The sequence below is a fragment of the Nerophis lumbriciformis genome, linkage group LG03 (assembly GCF_033978685.3).
Source record: "Nerophis lumbriciformis linkage group LG03, RoL_Nlum_v2.1, whole genome shotgun sequence".
Taxonomy (NCBI): domain Eukaryota; kingdom Metazoa; phylum Chordata; class Actinopteri; order Syngnathiformes; family Syngnathidae; genus Nerophis; species Nerophis lumbriciformis.
Genome location: NC_084550.2, coordinates 37,857,316 through 37,877,500, shown reverse-complemented (window position 1 = coordinate 37,877,500; position 20,185 = coordinate 37,857,316). Strand labels below are relative to the sequence as shown.

Genomic DNA, 20,185 nt, shown 5'->3' with positions numbered 1-20,185 from the left:
ACGTCACGTTGTGACGTCATCGCTCCGAGAGCGAATATTAGAAAGGCGTTTAATTTGCCAAAATTCACCCATTTAGAGTTCGGAAATCGGTTAAAAATATATATGGTCTTTTTTCTGCAACATCAAGGTATATATTGACGCTTACATAGGTCTGGTGATAATGTTCCCCTTTAAGAAAGTCAGTGACTTCACTATAAAAGTGGGTGACATTGTTATCACCAGGAAATATGAGGTCACCTACCTAGGTTCCATTCTAGAGGCTAATCTTTCCTGTGATAAAATGGCAACCAAGGTAATCAAAAAGGTCAACCAACGAACGAAATTTCTCTACAGAATCTGCTCTCTGGTCAACAAAAGCACCATGAGGATTCTAGCGGGAACTCTCGTTCAACCAATTTTCGATTACGCTTGCAGCTCCTGGTACCCTAGCACCTCCAAATCCCTCAAATCTAAACTCCAAACATCTCAGAACAAGCTAGTCAGATTACTTCTAGACCTCCACCCCAGATCACATCTCACTCCTACCCACTTCTCCAAAGTGGGCCGGCTCAGGGTGGAGGACAGAGTCAAACAACTTGCACTGAGCCTAGTCTATAAAATCCGCTACACCTCCCTGATACCGAAGTACATGTCAAACTACTTCCTTAACGTAAATGACCGCCATAACCACAACACCAAGGGGAGCTCCACTAACCACGTTAAACCCAGATTCCGATCCAACAAAGGTCTTAACTCATTCTCTTTCTATGCCACATCAATGTGGAATGCACTCCCAACAGGTGTAAAAGAAAGGGCATCTCTATCTTCCTTCAAAACCGCACTAAAAGTACACCTCCAGGCAACTTCAACCCTAAACTAACACCCTCCCCGGATTGTTAATAATCAAATGTAAATAATCAAATGTAGATAGTTTTTCTTATGCTTTCTGATCTCTCTCTATGTCCACTACTTGCTGTACATATTCTACCAAGTCAGACCTACACTGTTTCAATGTACATTTCTCTGATGATACAATTGTTGATGACTGAAGTGATGATAACAACCAAACCCAACCCCCCCCCCTCCACATCCCACACCCCGGATTGTAAATAATGTAAATAATTAAATGTATATAATCTAGTGATTATCTTGTGTGATGACTGTATTATGATGATAGTATATATCTGATAGTACCGTATTTTTCAGAGTATAAGTCGCACCGGAGTATAAGTCGCACCTGGCGAAAATGCATAATAAATAAGGACAAAAAAAAAACATATATAAGTCGCACTGGAGTATAAGTCGCATTTTTTGGGGAAATTTATTTGATAAAACCCAACACCAAGAATAGACATTTGAAAGGCTATTTAAAATAAATAAAGAATAGTGAACAACAGACTGAATAAGTGTACGTTATATGAGGCATAAATAACCAACTGAGAACGTGCCTGGTATGTTAACGTAACATATTATGGTAAGAGTCATTCAAATAACTATAACATATAGAACATGCTATACGTTTACCAAACAATCTGTCACTCCTAATCGCTAAATCCCATGAAATCTTATACGTCTAGTCTCTTACGTGAATGAGCTAAATAATATTATTTGATATTTTACGGTAATGTGTTAATAATTTCCCACATAAGTCGCTCCTGAGTATAAGTCGCACCCCCGGCCAAACTATGAAAAAAACTGCGACTTATAGTCCCAAAAATACGGTATATATCTGTATCATGAATCAATTTAAGTGGACCCCGACTTAAACAAGTTGAAAAACGTATTCGGGTGTTACCATTTAGTGGTCAATTGTACGGAATATGTACTTCACTGTGCAATCTACTAATAGAAGTCTCAATCAATCAAAAGGTCCCCTAAAGGTGACTGTGTAAACAGAGTGATGTCCCCATTAAGTAATTATTGCCGGAACGCACACACACACACACACACAACCACACACACACACACACACACACACACACACACACACACACACACACACACACACACACACACACAGAAGACATAAGCGTCAGTGCAGCGATCAGGGATGATACAGTATTATCTGCTCTCATATGCTACCTGGTGGTTGTTTGATCACAAATAGACGTACTCCTTAAAGGCCTACTGAAACCCACTACCACCGACCACGCAGTCTGATAGTTTATACATTAATGATGAAATCTTAACATTGCAACACATGCCAATACGGCCGGGTTAGCTTACTAAAGTGCAATTTTAATTTTCGCGCGAAATATCCTGCTGAAAACGTCTCGGTATGATGACGCCTGCGCGTGACGTCACGGACTGTAGAAGACATTTTGGGACAGCATGGTGGCCAGCTATTAAGTCGTCTGTTTTCATCGCAAAATTCCACAGTATTCTGGACATCTGTGTTGGTGAATCTTTTGCAATTAGTTCAATGAACAATGGAGACAGCAAAGAAGAAAGCTGTAGGTGGGAAGCGGTGTATTGCGGGCGGCTGCAGCAACACAAACACAGCCGGTGTTTCATTGTTTACATTCCCGAAAGATGACAGTCAAGCTTTACCATTGGCCTGTGGAGAACTGGGACAACAGAGACTCTTACGAGGAGGACTTTGAGTTGGATGCACAGATGCGGTACCGTGAGTACGCATGCAGCTGCGGCTTCCAAACATTTGATCGCTTGCCCGTACGTGCGTGCCGCTATGTGCATGTCACGTACGTAACTTTGGGGACTTTGGGGAAATATATGTGCTGTATGAACTTTGGGGAGGTAAACAATACTTTGGGCTGTGGGATTGAGTGTGTTGTGCAGGTGTTTGAGTTGTATTGGCGGGTTATATGGACGGGAGGGGGAGGTGTTTGTTATGCGGGATTAATTTGTGGCATATTAAATATAAGCCTGGTTGTGTTGTGGCTAATAGAGTTGTGTTTATTTACTGTTTTAGTCATTCCCAGCTGAATATCAGGTCCCACCCGCCTCTCACAGCATCTTCCCTATCTGAATCGGTCCCACTGCCCTCTAGTCCTTCACTCTCACTTTCCTCATCCACGAATATTTCATCCTCGCTCAAATTAATGGGGAAATCGTCGCTTTCTCGGTCCGAATCGCTCTCGCTGCTGGTGGCCATGAATGTAAACAATGTGCGGATGTGAGGAGCTCCACAACCTGTGGCGTCACGTGCAAATCATCTGCTACTTCCGGTACAGGCAAGGCTTTTTTATCAGAGACCAAAAGTTGCGAACTTTATCGTCAATGTTCTCTACTAAATCCTTTCAGCAAAAATATGGCAATATCGCGAAATGATCAAGTATGACACATCGAATGGACCTGCTATCCCCGTTTAAATAAGAAAATCGCATTTCAGTAGGCCTATAATGCTTCAGTCAAACGGAGGATTCTCACAGGAATGAGAATACAACCTTACCTGCTCTACATTTTTTTTTGCTGTGCCCACATTACTAGCTATCTTTTTAATAATGTATGGGACCGTGTTATAACCACGAAACAAGGCAAACATGTTATTGCACTGCTTGAATAGTGTGATTGCTACCATATTTACTAACTTTGGAACGTGTCCAATAGGTGCTGCAAAAGCATTGTCCTTACCTGGTGGGCCCCATTGAAAGCCTGAAGGACTGCGTGTCCCCTGACACAGACATCAAGGTAGTAAACACCCCTCACTCTGTATTCACTGTGCACATTATTTAGCTTGACCAAAGTGTTTTACTGCATGTTTGACACGCCCAGAAAGGAAAGGGTAAGAAAGTAGGAAGAAGAATAACAGCAGATTGGAGAAGAAAACAATTGCGTGCCCGCTATTACCAAGCAAATAAAATTCCTTATCTCCCTGCGGAGCGCTGTGATGTGAACAACTTCCCCGCCGTGCCCTCCCTCGCTTGCTTACGTCTGGCCTCTGAGCGAAGGCACGGCAGTCGTGCCACGGCTTAAGCCAGGATAACCCCAAAGACGTCAGCAAAAACCCCCGAACCTCCATGAGAGAGACCACATTAGAAGAAACAACATCAGCACTACAGAACATTTACGCTCTTTTTACATGACAATGGAACTTCAAAAGTCCAACACAGCTCTCAAACCACAATGTTACATAATATTTGCAATCATTGGTCATAAAATTATAATACACAATTTATGTATGTATGTATATATATATATATATACAAAATATATATATATATACAAAATTATAATACACAATTTATGTATGTATGTATATATATATATATATATATATATATATATATATATATATATACATACATACATAAATTGTGTATTATTATTTTATGACCAATGATTGCAAATATTATGTAACATTACATATATATATATATTATATATACGTTAGGTCAGGAAAAAACACAGAGGCTATATCATCCCTACAAGCCTGTTTCGCAGGTTTCCCTGCTTGTCAGGGGATTTTATAAAATCCTGCGGAACAGGCTTGTAGGGATGATATAGCCTCTGTGTTTTTTCCTGACCTAACGTATATTCCGCTCTACCCCGGTATTGAGCACTGTATGAGGGATAAACCACAGAAACCTCGACTTTACATACGTATATATACATATTAATATTTACACATATATATAAACACACACACATGTATATATATATATATATATATATATATATATATATATATATATATATATATATATATATACATATATATATATATATATATATATATATATACATGTATATACACATAGGCTCCAGCACCCCCCGCAACCCCGAGAGGGACAAGCAATAGAAAATGGATGGATGGATATGTATATATACATACATATATATGTAAATATTTATATACAGTACAGGCCAAAAGTTTGGGACACACCTTCGCATTTCAATGTGTTTTCTTTATTCTCAAGACTATTTACATTGTAGATTGTCACTGAAGGCATCAAAACTATGACACCTGTGAATTGAAAACCCTTTCAGGTGACTACCTCTTGAGGCTCATGAAGAGAATGCCAAGAGTGTGCAAAACTGTAATCAGAGCAAAGGTTGGCTTTTTTGAAGACACCAGAATACAAAACATGTTTTCAGTTATTTCAGCTTTTTTTGTTTATGTGACAATCTACAATGTAAATAGTCATGATAATAACAAAAACAAATACGTATATATATATATATATTTTCTTTTTATTAATTTGTTTTATTTTATTTTTTTTATTTTTTTTTACAGATATATATTTTTTTTATGTATCCTGCACATATTTATTACAGGCAATTTAAAAAACATGGAATTAAACTACCTAGAACACTGTAGAAAATAGCATTTATCGTTTTCCCAAAATTTGACTTTACAATGAAATAATAATTAGAATCCCGAAATTGTCTTTTTCTTTTGCATATTTGTGTTACTCCTTATGCCAACTATATGTTAAATTTATTTTCTTGAAAAACAAACAAATTCCCACTTTAGTTGATTAACAGGACTGCATGAAACCCAGGAACACAACATTCCACAAGTCACATTGTCGGCAGGCAGTTGCATCATACAGATCCACTGCAGTTCATGGGAAGGCCATGAGCATTTTTTTCTGGATATTCAATAATATTTCAACGACCTACATATTTTTATGTTTTTTTTATTTTTATTTTTTTATTTTTTATTATATTTATATAGCGCTTTTTCTCTAGTGACTCAAAGCACTTTACATAGTGAACCCCAATATCTAAGTTACATTTAAATCAGTGTGGGTGGCACTGGGAGCAGGTGGGTAAAGTGTCTTGCCCAAGGACACAACGGCAGTGACTAGGATGGCGGAAACGGGGATCGAACCTGGAACCCTCAAGTTGCTGGCACGGCCACTCTACCAACCGAGCTATACCGCCCATTTTTTAAATACAATATATTATCTAATTATTATATAAAAATGATAATAGAACCTTTTAAAAAGAGGTTACAGGTTACAAAAGCTCCTTCGTAGGCGTATGATATATTGAGTAAATGTGGAAATGGCCCAAAAAAAAATTGATAGTTTAAAAAAAAAAAAAATTCTCAAAAAACATGAATTGAGTTAAAAATGAAATGAGTGTAATCCCCATTCAGATATTTTTTTTAGCACCCGGAATATTTTTGTTGAATCACCATAAATGTGTAATTGCTATGTGGCTGTATTTCATTTATTTGCTAATTTTATGTTAAAAACTCACTCCTGTTGCTTTGTCCTATTACTCAAATGAGTCATCTTGAGCTTAGAAACCAGCTTGTGCAAAAATGAGAGAAATGGGCCACGCGTCCCCCCTCTGACGGTCTGCTTTGGGGTTGCGGCGGTGGTGCTTGGAGGTTCTGGGCACTGTGGGGAGTGTCCGGGCCTGGATCCTCAGGTGCCGTACTGGGTACTGGCACTGTGCGTTGCACCACGGGTTTCCTTAGGCAGCCTATCTTGGTCTGATGTATCTTTAGGGTTTTTCGTAGCGTTGTATGGGTAATAATACATAACACTGGACATTACGAGGCGGGACATTACACAGAACACTAATCACAGGTTAAAATCAGATCTGAAGAGGAGAAGGCTTTTGAACGTAGGAAGGTCTGAGCAGTCACGGATGGGTTTGTGGAGAGAGTTCCAGACGGTGGGAGCAGCGATGGAGAAGGCTCTGTCACCCCAGGTCCGGAGATTGGTTCTGAGTGGTGGGGAGAAGTGGTTGGCGTCGGAGGAGCTGAGGCTACGTGAAAGGGTATGGCGGTGAGGCAGGTTGGTGAGGTAGCAGGGGGACTGGTTATGGAGGGTTTTGTGGGTGAGGAGGAGGAGGAGTCATCAGCGACAGGTGTGTAGATTGCTGATTGAGCTGAATGAACGCAGCCGCCTGCCGCAGCCGGAGTGGCACGCGCCTGGCGCACTCTTGGAGGTGCGCCCAGCGCAGGGACGTGACATCAGATCATACTTGCCAAACCTCCCGGATTTTCGGGGAGACTCCCGAAATTCAGCGCCTCTCCCGATAACCTCCCGGGACAAATTTTCTCCCGAAATTCAGGCGGAGCTGGAGACCACGCCCCTTCCAGCTTCATGCGGACCTGAGTCCGCTTTCCCACGATATAAACATTGTGCCTGCCCAATCACATTATAACTGTAGAATGATCGAGGGCGAGTTCTTGGTTTCTTATGTGGGTTTATTGTTAGGCAGTTTCATTAACGTCCTCCCAGCGCGTTAACAACACACAACAACAGCAAGTCATGTTTTTGTCTACCGTAAAGCAGTTCGTCTGCCGTAAACAGCAATGTTGTGACACTCTTAAACAGGACAATACTGCCATCTATAACATCAATAACATACACGGCTTTTAGAGAGTGCAGTGCACAACTGCTCACACAACAAGGAAACGAAGCAGAAGAACGACGCCGACGACGAGTAAGATGAAGAAATACGCTTTGTTGCACCTTTCCTGCCTGAGTCCAGCGATTACTTGCAAATCTTGCTTTATTGATTGCTTGCACACAGCTAATCCAACACCAAACAAACTAGTCTCCACCCGCACTCACGCTACCGCTCCCTCTCTTCTCTCGTCCACACACTCACTGATGTCACTCACCTCACATGCTCACCTATTAAAGGGCCACACACACACATGCGCTACTCTCATAACAGCTTGTAAGTTCCAAGCCGCAGCTGCGATTGGACCTGGATAGCCTCCGGGAAAAAGTAGTGGACTACTAAGTGCTTGACACTGAAGATCTTCCTCAGGAAGCAAAGATTGACCGGTTTTGGGCCATGCTAGGGAGAGATGGAAGATTCCAGACTCTAATGCATTTGATGAAAGCACTTTTGTGCGTGCCACACAGCAATGCATCATCAGAGAGGGTGTTCAGCATGGTTAGAAAAATAGTGACAGAGAATAGAACAAGGATGGACAATTCAACCCTTAACTCAACAATGAGTAGATGAGTGTTATGTGTGTTTATATGTGTAAATAAATGAACACTGAAATTCAAGTATTTATTTTATTTATATATACATATATATATATATATATATATATATATATATATATATATATATATATATATATGTATATATATATATATATATACAGTATATAGCTAGAATTCACTGAAAGTCAAGTATTTCTTAGATATATATATATATATATATATATATATATATATATATATATATATATATATATATATATATATATATACTGTATATATATATATGAAATACTTGACTTGGTGAATTCTAGCTGTAAATATACTCCTCCCCTTTTAACCACGCCCCTAACCACGCCCCCTGCAACACCCCCGACCACGTCGATCCCACCCCCTCCCCCACCTTCCGAAATCGGAGGTCTCAAGGTTGGCAAGTACAGTCTGTACTTGGACCACTCTTACACAACCAGTAAAAGGCTAAACAGAGCTTAACGCCCTCATTGTTTTTCCAGGTGACCCTGAGCGTCTTTGAGCTGGCTACTGCGGCGGGTATGAGTTGCGACATCGATCCCGCCCTGGTATCAGCCATCAGCAGCATGCAGACAGGTAAACATCAAACTTTGAGTCATACTTCTTTACACCGTGAACTCTGTTGGTTCGTACGTTAAAAAAATGTCCTATTCCTAAAATATACAGATAATATTTCTGTTGAAGAGGAGTACAAGCTGTCATGTTTGCTGCTCGTCTACATCGCAGTGTCTCTGCCCGGTTTGGCCCTCGACCCAAACTCCACCTACAGCCGCGTGCACGCAGGTAATCATTGATACTATAAGGACCTGATGGTATTTTCCGGACCATAGGGCGCACCGGATTATAAGGCTCACTGCTGATGAGCGGGTCTATTCAGGTCTATTTTCATATATAAGGCGCACCGGATTATAAGGCGCATTAAAGGACTCATATTATTATGATTTTTTTCTAAATGTAAAATACTTCCTTGTGGTCTACACAATATGTAATGGTAGTTATTTGGTCAAAATGTTGCATAGATTTGTCACGGTTGGTAAAACTGGTGGACCCAAATGCAGACAAGACAAGCTGAATTAAAGTTCAAGGGTTCTTATTAATAAAACCAGAGGGAAAGGAGGGAGCTCGTAGTCCTTGGCTTTGCGGTCCAGGAGAGCAGGCTGAGACAGGTACACACGGCAGGGTAGGGAACTGAAGGCAGAAGGAAAACAGGAGTGAGATGAGGAGCCAAAAACACAAAAATGGCAGATTCTAGTGATGGGTCGAGCTCATAGAGCAAAACCCTGTGTCGGTGCGCTTACCGCTTTTAGAAAGTCACGTGACCGATCATGAGCTGTTTTGGTCACGTGACCGAACTGTGTCGCACTGACGCCTCCTCTGTGCCCTGTGAGCGGGTCTTTTCTACAGCTGGAGAAATAATAACTAAGACGAGACATCGTCTAAAATTTAACAAGTTTTTAATAAAATAAAAATTCCCATGTCCACAAGCATCCTCATTCACAACACGTTCTCTTAGATTTCCATGTTATGATACATGCTCACATTAAGTATTGACTGTATCTAAAAAAGATACAAATATATTTTTGTTTAAATGAAGATATGAAATAATCCTAAATGAAATACAATGACTTGGTTTATATTATTGTAGCCCTGTGATGAGCTGGCGACTTGTCCAGGGTGTACGCCGCCTTCCGCCCGATTGTAGCTGAGATAGGCTCCAGCGCCCCCCGCGACCCCGAAGGGATTAAGCGGTAGAAAATGGATGGATGGATATATTATTGTATATACTAGGTCAGGGGTCGGCAACCCGCGGCTTTGATCACTCTGATGCGGCTCGGCAGCTTACTTGCCTCTCGCAGAAAACTCCCGGGATTAATATTCTCAGATTTTCACCCTTACAGTAATAATAAGGGTGTGCCATGATGGTACAGCAATTGGCACCCTCTACAAGCTGCATTAACAGCGTGCCAGCCCAACCCCTTGTTATGCAGTATGCGTTTTCCGCTTGCACAAGTATGTGACAGCAAAGCATACTTGGTCAAAAGCCACACAGGTTACACTGACGGTGGCCATATAAAAGAACTTTAACACTCTTACTAATAATGCGCCACACTTTGAACCAAAACCAAACAAGAATGACAACCACATTTCGGGAGAACATCTGCACCTTAACACAACATAAACACAACAGAACAAATACCCAGAATCCCATGCAGCCCTGACTCTTCCGGGCTACATTATACACCCCTGCTACCACCAAACCTCGCCTATACCCTGCTCCCTCACACATCACCCCCCCCCCGTGCGTTGGTTGAGGTGGGCGGGGGTGTATAATGTAGCCCGGAAGAGTTAGGGCTGCATGGGATTCTGGGTATTTGTCCTGTTGTGTTTATGTTGTGTTACGGTGCAGATGTTCTCCCGAAATGTGTTTGTCATTCTTGTTTGGTGTGGGTTCACAGTGTGGCGCATTATTAGTAAGAGTGTTAAAGTTGGGTTTTTTTTATACCGCCACCGTCAGTGTAACCTGTGTGGTTGTTGATCAAGTATGCCTTGCTGTCACCTGCGTGAGCAAGCGGAAGCCCCATATGACGTGTGGTTGATCATGCACGCTGGTTGTAGTGGGTGCTATATGCTGTACCATCACGGCACGCATGACGCTGACAAGCAATACTTTTTATGCAGGGTTATTTCGTTTTAAATTTCAAAAAAAAATTTGTGGCTCCCATTGTTATCTTTAATTTGTGAAACTGGTCAAAATGGCTCTTTGACTGGTAAAGGTTGCCGACCCCTGTACTAGGTCATAAAATCAGTGTCAGTTGAGTCGGTCCATAGGTTGCCTGTAGGGATTTTTAATGTCCAGCAGATGTCAGTATTTAGTGACACAGTATCAATACAGTTTTGCAATGTGTCGAAACGCTTCATGACCCCTCATCAACCCATCACTAGCAGATTCGCAAGATTATCAAAAGTGCTAGAATTCTAGGACAAACTGGCGAGAAGCGTCACCACATGTAGAAAGGTGAACGATCTGGCGATCGCGCCGAGCGAAGTCCAAACATTTGTAGGCTGCAGGTGATGAGTTGATGGCAGGCAGGTGAGTGATTAGGGTGCTGGGATCAGCTGTGCCAGGCTGAGAGCTGGAGCCAAGCCTACGCCCAAAACACGCCCACTCTCCCAAAGACACAGACAGAGACTGTGACAAGATGATGTTTTACACATCATCTTCAAGTCACTTTCTGACAGTCGCTTCAAGATGGCTCAGCTTCGACAGCGTCTTCTCCCCGTCATCTTTGTTGTAGCGGTGTGGCGTGCAAGGACGGGAGTGGAAGAAGTGTCAAAAGATGGCGCTAACTGTTTTAATGACATTCAGACTTTACTTCAATCAAAAACGGAGCAGCATTTCCTCATCCGGAAACAACAAAAACACCAGAAATGTGTCCCGTGAAAAACCGTCCGACTGGAACTCTCTAATAACCAAAGTTCCTTGGGCGAATAATGTAAACTCACTACACCGGTATGTTTTAGCACTTTCATGGCGAGTTTACTGATAGATATAAGTAAGAACTTTACACTACTTTATATTAGAAATGGTATCAGTGGAGGATGAATGTCCCATAACAAGAAGATAGAGAAAAAGAAGAAGCTTATCGACTACGGTGTCGGCACGGACTACAAAGACGGACACGCGCAATTTTCCACGTTTTATGCAGATCCCAAATACAGATCAGCAGATACCAGAATGTAAAAAAAGTTGCTTTTGCATAATATTGCGAAACAAAATGCCAGATAATATGTCTTACCTTATACACACACCAAAATAATTCTCCTAAATTGAAACACAGTACAGTCCATCAAGCGATGCAGCTTCATAGCTTACCAAAGTCGTACTAAAACATTTTGATAGATTTCTGGGCGCCGTGTGTAATATTCTATATTTTCAATGGAACATATACAATTTTGGAGATGTTTACCTGAGTCATTTTGAAGTCTACACGTGTGTCTTATGTGTGACTGCCATCTACCGGTCTCACTTATCATTTCACCATGTACCAAATAAAATAGCTTAGAGGTCGGTAAGCACAACCAAAATTATTCTGTACATTAGGCGCACCGGGTTATAAGGCGCACTGTTGTGTTTTGAGAAAATTAAATAAATTTAAGTGCGCCTTATAGAGTATATATATATATATATTAGAGATGCGCGGTTTGCGGGCACAACCGCGGAGTCCGCGGATTATCCGCGGATCGGGCGGATGAAATTTTAAAAAATTAGATTTTAAATAGATTCAGGCGGGTGGCAGTTAAACCAATTCGGAAATATATATACATAGTTAAATGTTGTTACCCACATACGAAAAACGAGCAGGCACCTGCTGCATATGCCACAACAGAAGAAAAAAAAAAAAGAGATGGACACTTTTACGGAGCGGAGAAGGCCCCCGACGCCTCGCCGGGGTCCGGGACCGAGGCCCCTTCCCCCGAGAGGGCCCCACCGGGAGCCGTAGCTGAGGCGATCCGCGAGAAGGGCCCGACGCACGTCCAGGGTCACCACCGCGCCCACCGCACCGACACCCCGCCTCGTCCGCCTTCGCCGCGGCCGGCGTCACGCGCAGCAGGTAAGCAGCTTACCTGCCCGCCACCCCCGTGGCCGGGGGCTCGTAACAGGGGTCACTCCGCGCGCTCCGCCCGCGATGCTTACCTGCCCGCCACCCCTGTTGCCGGGGGCGCGTAACAGGGGTCACAACGCGCGCAGTGCGCTCACGAAAGGGGTGGGGCTCACCCTGGTTGATATAGACAGCAGCTAGGACGGTGGCCATGGAAGTTGGAACCCGCTAAGGAGTGTGTAACAACCCACCTGCCGAATCAACTAGCCCTGAAAATGGATGGCGCTGGAGCGTCGGGCCCATATACCCGGCCGTCGCCGGCAGCGAGACGCGCTTGGAGGTGCGCTCAGCGCGGCTCCCATATGATTGCGCACTGGTGTGCGTCTGGGTCGTGACAGCGTGGCACGCGAATGTCTGTGCTGCGTTGGATCAGTCTCCTTTCTTTAACAGGCAAAAGCTTTATAACCTCACTAATGCCTTGCATCGTCTATATTAGATATATAACAACGGGCGGGTGCGGGCGGGTGCGGGCGGATGGCGGGCGGATGCAGTTCTGATCAAATGTTAGATCGGGTGGATTGCGGATGGTTGACGACTTTCTGATGCGGTTGCGGATGAAATAATTGCCTATCCGCGCATCTCTAATATATATATATATATATATATTGTTGCGTTTGGACCAGTTGTTCCTCCCAGGGAATTCAAGTCACAAGTCGCTCCCAAGCTCTTTACGACACTTAAAGCTGAGTAGAAAAACCACCAGAGACAGAATAGGTATTTTGTAATATATTTGCAAAGCTTTGCATATACATTGAGACCAGTCCAGCATAGAACATTCAATCGCGCCGCCAAGATGGTCTGCCCCCCCCGAAAAACCCTCTCCCCTCTTAAGTCTCTCTCTCTCCCACCCTCGCAGTCATGTCCCTCCAGCCAAAACACATGCCCATTGTCCTCCGCACCTGGGAATAAGGCTAGATAAGAGAAAGGAGTATCTCTCTTTCTTACATTCCTCATTCAAGGTTAAGCACACAGTTTTTGCAGACAACCAAAAGACCACAATTGGAAGAAAAACACTAGCTGTTTTGTAATATGATTATGAAATAAAAGAAGTAACACTTAAATTCGGATATATGTAAATATCTGCCTCCGGCATATATATATATATATATATATATATATATATATATATATATATATATATATATATATATATATATATATATATAAATGAATAAGTGGGTGTGTTGCACGTGATCTACTAACACTGCGTGTGTAATTAAAAAGTGACGCAGATCGCCTAATTTAAATGATTTAAATTAAATTTAAATGCATATGACGATCATTTTCTCTACATTCATGTTGTCATGCTGTGTGTTGAGTGAGCAGCACACATCTATCATCTGTAACACCTTTTTTGATTTGCAATCTAGACAACAAGAACATGTGCACACCGACACTGAAACCTGTGCGCCAGGCTGTGGATTGCATCACCAGCGCATTTGTGCATCTTGAATGACTCAAGCGCGAGAAAATGCACCATGAATGACGCACATAGGACATATTTCAAGTAATATATTTCCTAAATAAATAGGCATCAATTGAATTAGTTTTAATCAGCCCCATAAGTCAGTGATTCTCAAACGTTGGTACATGTACTGCCAGTGGTACGCCAAATAATCGTTTAAAAAAATATCAAACACAGTGTTACTGTTCAAACTGTGTGTAATGTTACAGTGGCCAAACTATTAAATATACTTGGAAAATAAAACATCTGCCTGGTTTTTAATGAATATTTAGGCCTACTACGCTACTGTATTTTAATGTAGATCATTATGGTGGTGCTTGGATGGTGTTTTCTGAGGTTGCACTTAATGAAAAATGTTTGAGAACCACTGCCATAAATCACCCAGCAGCTATAAAATTATATAAGGAAATTGCTGAATAAACAATGTGTCTAATATTTGTTATTCCTGCCCATCCAAAATGTCGACACACACTTATGACGCAGGATTCTCGTCTGTCTGTGCAGCGCAAGCAACGATGTCGCAGTGTGTGGGACTGTCAGTTTGCACGTCTTTCTGACACAAAATAAAACACAAAATAGCGCTCGCAAAACGGTGACGGGTGTTGATAAATCACATTGCGCATGCTAGATAATTATATTTGCATTTTCTCCTCCCAGTATTGTGGGCGTTTTGATGATCAGGATATAATTAGCATATTAATGAAGAAGCAAAATTGATTGCACACTTTATTCTGCTCACTTAACAGACACGATCCACTTTGCACACGTTTTAGTAGATCAGCTTTGCGTGTGCTACCAAGTTTGCACATGTTTTAGTACACGCTAACCTTTAGTGAATCAGGCCCTAAATCTTCAGTGGCCACAAGTAGAATAATTCAAACAGTTTATTGTTTGTTTTTTTAAGAATAAAGTTGTGCTATGAAGGCCACTTGAGCATACTCTTTATGAAATACAATTAACAAAAATATATGTAATAGTGCTTAGATTTTTATAAGGTATATTGCAGTCATGTTACAAGGAAATATAATGCAACATTTCAGTATGAAATATAGATGAAAGTCTATGGTGGTAATTTTTGCCTTTCTTACAAAAGCTTTTTTTTTTCCTAACAGAATTTATGCATATACATTTTTTCCGTTTGTATTTTGTGAAATAAATCAAATTATACTGATCATTTCACTGAATAAAAATGTGGGAGCAAAATGTGTGTGTATGAAAATCCATTCATCCATCCATCCATTTTCTACCGCTTATTCCCTTTGGGGTCGCGGGGGGGCGCTGAGTGTTTTAAAATTCAGTTGTAAAAATTGAGTGTAAAAAAATCAGTATAAAAAAATTAAGTGCAAAAGAAATTCAGTTAAAAAAAATCAGTGCAGAAAAAAATTGTGTAAAAAAATCCATTGTATAAAAAATTAATTTGGCCTGTCGCACCAGGCCGTGCTTTATTTTTAGTTTGTTGGGGTTTTTCTGTTTTCCTGTCCTGCGCTCTTATTTTGTAGTTTTTACTTACTGTTTTCTTGTTCCCTATTCCCGCACCCGCTTTGTGTTAGCAATCAAGACTATTTAAGTTTGGCGGATGCTTTCTTTCTTTGTCTGGACTTTGTCATGATTGTCATATATGGATGTACTTTGAGGACACTTTTCCTGCTACACGTTTCGCTGTGTAAGTCTTTGCTGTATTCCAGAACTGTCATGTCTGTTGATCACGTTTTTGTTTGGCCATGTGCTATTTGTTTTTTGGACTCTTTTTAGTTCCTGGTTGTGCACTCTTGCTTGTTTTGTTTCCATGACTACTCATTAGTTTCACCTGTCTCACGTTTTGCACTTGTGCACCTGTCACTAATCATGTCAGTATTATTTAAGCTTTCAGTTGCCAGGCAGTCTGTCTGAGGACATTGCTTCTGCTACACATGCTACCTTTGATATTCGTGTCTGTTCATAGTTTCATGCTCCGCTCATGCCACAGTAAGTGTTGTTTGTTTTATGTTCATAGTTTTGCCTTTGTGCTAGTTTTTGTTTCTTAGCCAAGTTTGTACTTCCGCCTTGTGTGCGCCTTTAGTTTGTTCTTTTTTTTTAGTGTAAAAATAAATCATGTATAGCCTGGCCGGAGGCGGGCCCCATGACCCAAATAATAAAACTCATCATATCATAATTTTACAACAAACACATGTCTCTCTGCGTTTACCATTGTCAAGATTTAATCAAGTTTTAAAAATTAGCCTGCCAACTACTTTTGCTGAGATTTGCATTTTCACATTTTCCCGACATACATTCAGCACATTTACAGAATGTAGAAAACATATTAAAAAGGATCTGAACTTTTTTTTAAATTGAGTCTATCATTCAAATCCTTTTTTAAGACAAGAACACATATGTTTTTCTTTATTTATGCATTCCAATTCGTCAATAATCATTAGCAAAATCCCGACTATTCTAATTATAACAATGGATCCAATGGGAGCGCCTCTAAATAAGAACTAGTTGATCAATATAATAAACCCAGAATTCAATTTTTTACATGATATCTGTAAAAATGCAGATCTTTTGAAAATAAGCCTTATAATAGCCACAGACGGGAGAATATTTTTTTTTAAATCAGGATAAAATTTAGAGAAAATAGTTAAATGGTTTCACGAAATAATAAATTAACATCTTGCTAGGAATACAAATGATGCATGTGTTCGGAAATGGATGACTGATTTAAACATTTTAGACAAAGACACATAGAGTGATATTTACTGTACATCATTTAAATGCATTAAAAATAGGATAAGCCAAATACTTTTTTTCATTCATTTTTTCATTCATTTTTTATTTATCTCCTTCATTGATGTGCATTTGTGATCAATAGACAATTAAACTTTCGCAACTAAACACATATTTACACACCTATGCTTGAGAAGGAACAGGATGAAGAACATCTTATATTTCCTGCCCCCTTCAACGTAATAAGTAGTCTTACTTAATGGATAGCCCAGATTCACAAGCATACAAACCAAACAAATACATCCAAATATAATGAAAACAAACAAAAAACACACAAAAAAAACCAACAAAAAATATCATATTTTTCTTAATTTTCACATCGTTTTGGTAAAAACACCAGATTAGTAATGTTTACCTTTTTCGAGGCACATGTACTTTCTTGTTAATTAGGACTTTAATCGAGTATAATTAGGACTAGGTTCATAATTACAATTCCATTTTAATGAAAATAAAAGGGTCCTTCAGTACAACTTTCATCTGATATTTCTATTGTGTTAATAAAACTTTATTTTCATTACATTATACATGTTTTTGTGTAAGAACAAAGCAATTACTACATTGCATCTAATTCGTTAAAAAGGGGTAATATCTTGATCTGATCCCATGTTTGGGATCTCTAATTTACTTTTGTTATGTTGAAGGTATATAAGGACCACTTGAGCATAATCTTCACAAACAATGAAATCAGTGGTTCTTAACCTGGGTTCCAATGAACCCTAGGGGTTCGGTGAGTCGGGCTAAGGGGTTCGGCGGAGGTCAAGACACACCCGACTCATCGTGTAAATAAAAGCTTCTCCATATCGGCGTATTACGGATACGGCAACAGCAGAAGTCAGACTGATTTGCAGGTGTGTCATTTGTTGTGAGTTTATGCACTGTGTTGGTTTTGTTCTTTGAACAAGGTGATGTTCATGCACGGTTCATTTTATGCACCAGTAAAAAAACACGGTAACACTTTAGTATGGGGAACATATTCACCATTAATTAGTTGCTTATTAACATGCAAATTAGTAACATATTGGCTCTTAACTAGTCATTATTAAGTACTTATTAATGCCCTTTTTGGTGTGGCCTTATCATAACCCTAACACTTTAACCCTGGCCCTAACCCCCTAACCCTAACCAAATAACTTAAAATTAAGTATTTGTTCCTTAGAATATGTTCCCCATACTAAAGTGTTACCAAAAACATATAACTTTGTCTTGAATTTGAAAAAAAAAACATCATTTTATTTTTCACTAAAGAAGGGTTCGGTGAATGCGCATATGAAACTGGTGGGGTTCGGTACCTCCAACAAGGTTTAGAACTAGAGATGTCCGATAATATCGGCCTGCCAATAAATGCGTTAAAATGTAATATCGGAAATTATCGGTATCGTTTTTTTTCTATTATCGGTATGTTTTTTTGTTTTTTTAATTAAATCAACATAAAAAACACAAGATACACTTACAATTAGTGCACCAACCCAAAAAAACTTCCTCCCCCATTTACACTCATTCACACTCATTCACACAAAAAGGTTGTTTCTTTCTGTTATTAATATTCTGGTTCCTACATTATATATCAATATATATCAATACAGTCTGCAAGGGATACAGTCCGTAAGCACACATGATTGTGCGTGCTGCTGGTCCACTAATAGTAAAAATCTTTAACAGTTAATTTAACTAATTTCCATTAATTACTAGTTTCAATGTAACTTTTTTTATATTGTTTTACTTTCTTTTTTTATTCAAGAAAATGTTTTTAAATTATTTATATTATTTAATTTATTTTTTTATTTTTTTAAAGTACCTTATTTTCACCATACCTGGTTGTCCAAATTAGGCATAATAATGTGTTAATTCCACGACTGTGTATATCGGTTGATATCGGCATCGGTAATTAAAGAGTTGGACAATATCGGAATATCGGATTTCGGTAAAAAGCCATTATCGGACATCCGTATTAAGAACCACTGAATTAAATACAATAAACCAAAATATAAATGCACTACCATTTTTAAGAAGTATATTTGTCAGGCTTGTCCCAGACAGTTTGGTTAAGTTTTAGTTTTTCCTCTATGTTTGTTTTATTTCCTGTCAGCACTCTTATTTTGGTTCAGTTTCCTGTTTGTCATTATTATTGTCATTGTCGATGTCACTACTACCTGTCATAATACTTGTCGTTGTAGCTCTGTCTACTTTTTTTCACTCAGCTCATGTCATAGTTCCTTCGTGTCACAGTAAGTGTTTTTGTTTCTTGTCGACACTTAGCCTTTGTGCTATTTTAGTTCATAGCCAAGTTTGTTCTCCGCCTTGTGCGCGCCTTTTGTTTGTACCCTTTTGTTTGTTTTTTTGCTATAGTGTTAAATTAAATCATGTTTTCCTGGACAAAGCCTGCCATCTCTGCATCTTGGGGTTCGTCACCAACATACCCTGACATAATAATCCATCACTAACTGGAGGGGAAGGCAGGTTTAAATAGCAGCTGGCTGATTGACACCAGGTGTGGCCAGGTGCCAATCAGCCACAGCTGAGGGGACAGCACTCAGAGAGACAAACAGGAAACTGAACCAAAATAAGAGTGCTGACAGGAAATAAAACAAACACAGAGGAAAAACTAAAACTTAACCAAACTGTCAGGGACAAGCCTGACAATATTGTTGTCATATTACAAGAAAAACATCACAAAGTTACAATAATTAACTAATACAGTGGTACCTCAACGTACGAGTACATTAAATTACGAGTAATTTGAGATTTGAGCTGTCTCTCGGTTTTGTGTTGTGCTTTAAATATTACGCAATATGTATATCTAAATTCTCTCCATCTTCAAGAGAGCATCTACAACGTGCCAGGCGCTATCGAATGTGAGAGTTTGCACACTCATGTCGGTTACGACAACAAACTGGTGAAGATGCTAGATGTGGAGGATGTGCTGTGTTCACACGTGGTTTGCAGTTGTAAGGCCGGTTGAATGTACTGCCAAATTCTCTGAAACACCTTTGGAGACAACAAAGGGTGAAATCATTTGACATTCAATTCACAGGCAACAGTTGTCATGGAACTGTGGACCAGCTCTATACTCTCGGCAGGGTCCTTGAGGGTGCATGGGAGTTTGCCCAACCAGTCTACATGTGCTTTGTGGACTTGGAGAAGGCATTTGACCGTGTCCCTCGGGAGGTCCTGTGGGGAGTGCTCAGAGAGTATGGGGTATCGGACTGTCTGATTGTGGCTGTCCGCTCCCTGTACGATCAGTGTCAGAGCTTGGTCCGCATTGCCGGCAGTAAGTCGGACACGTTTCCAGTGAGGGTTGGACTCCGCCAAGGCTGCCCTTTGTCACCGATTCTGTTCATAACTTTTATGGACAGAATTTCTAGGCGCAGTCAAGGCGTTGAGGGGATCTGGTTTGA

General features: G+C 40.3%; 1 protein-coding gene across 1 annotated transcript in view; it reads left to right on the top strand.

Annotated features, from left to right (window-relative positions):
- The window catches only part of nckap1l (NCK associated protein 1 like), a 110,265-nt gene that overhangs the window by 81,815 nt on the left and 8,265 nt on the right, over positions 1-20,185 (top strand). The window contains exons 26-28 of the mRNA XM_061929048.1: positions 3,550-3,630; positions 8,381-8,474; positions 8,565-8,681. Coding sequence (XP_061785032.1) covers positions 3,550-3,630; positions 8,381-8,474; positions 8,565-8,681 — 292 coding nt within the window. The remainder of the gene's footprint in view (positions 1-3,549; positions 3,631-8,380; positions 8,475-8,564; positions 8,682-20,185) is intronic.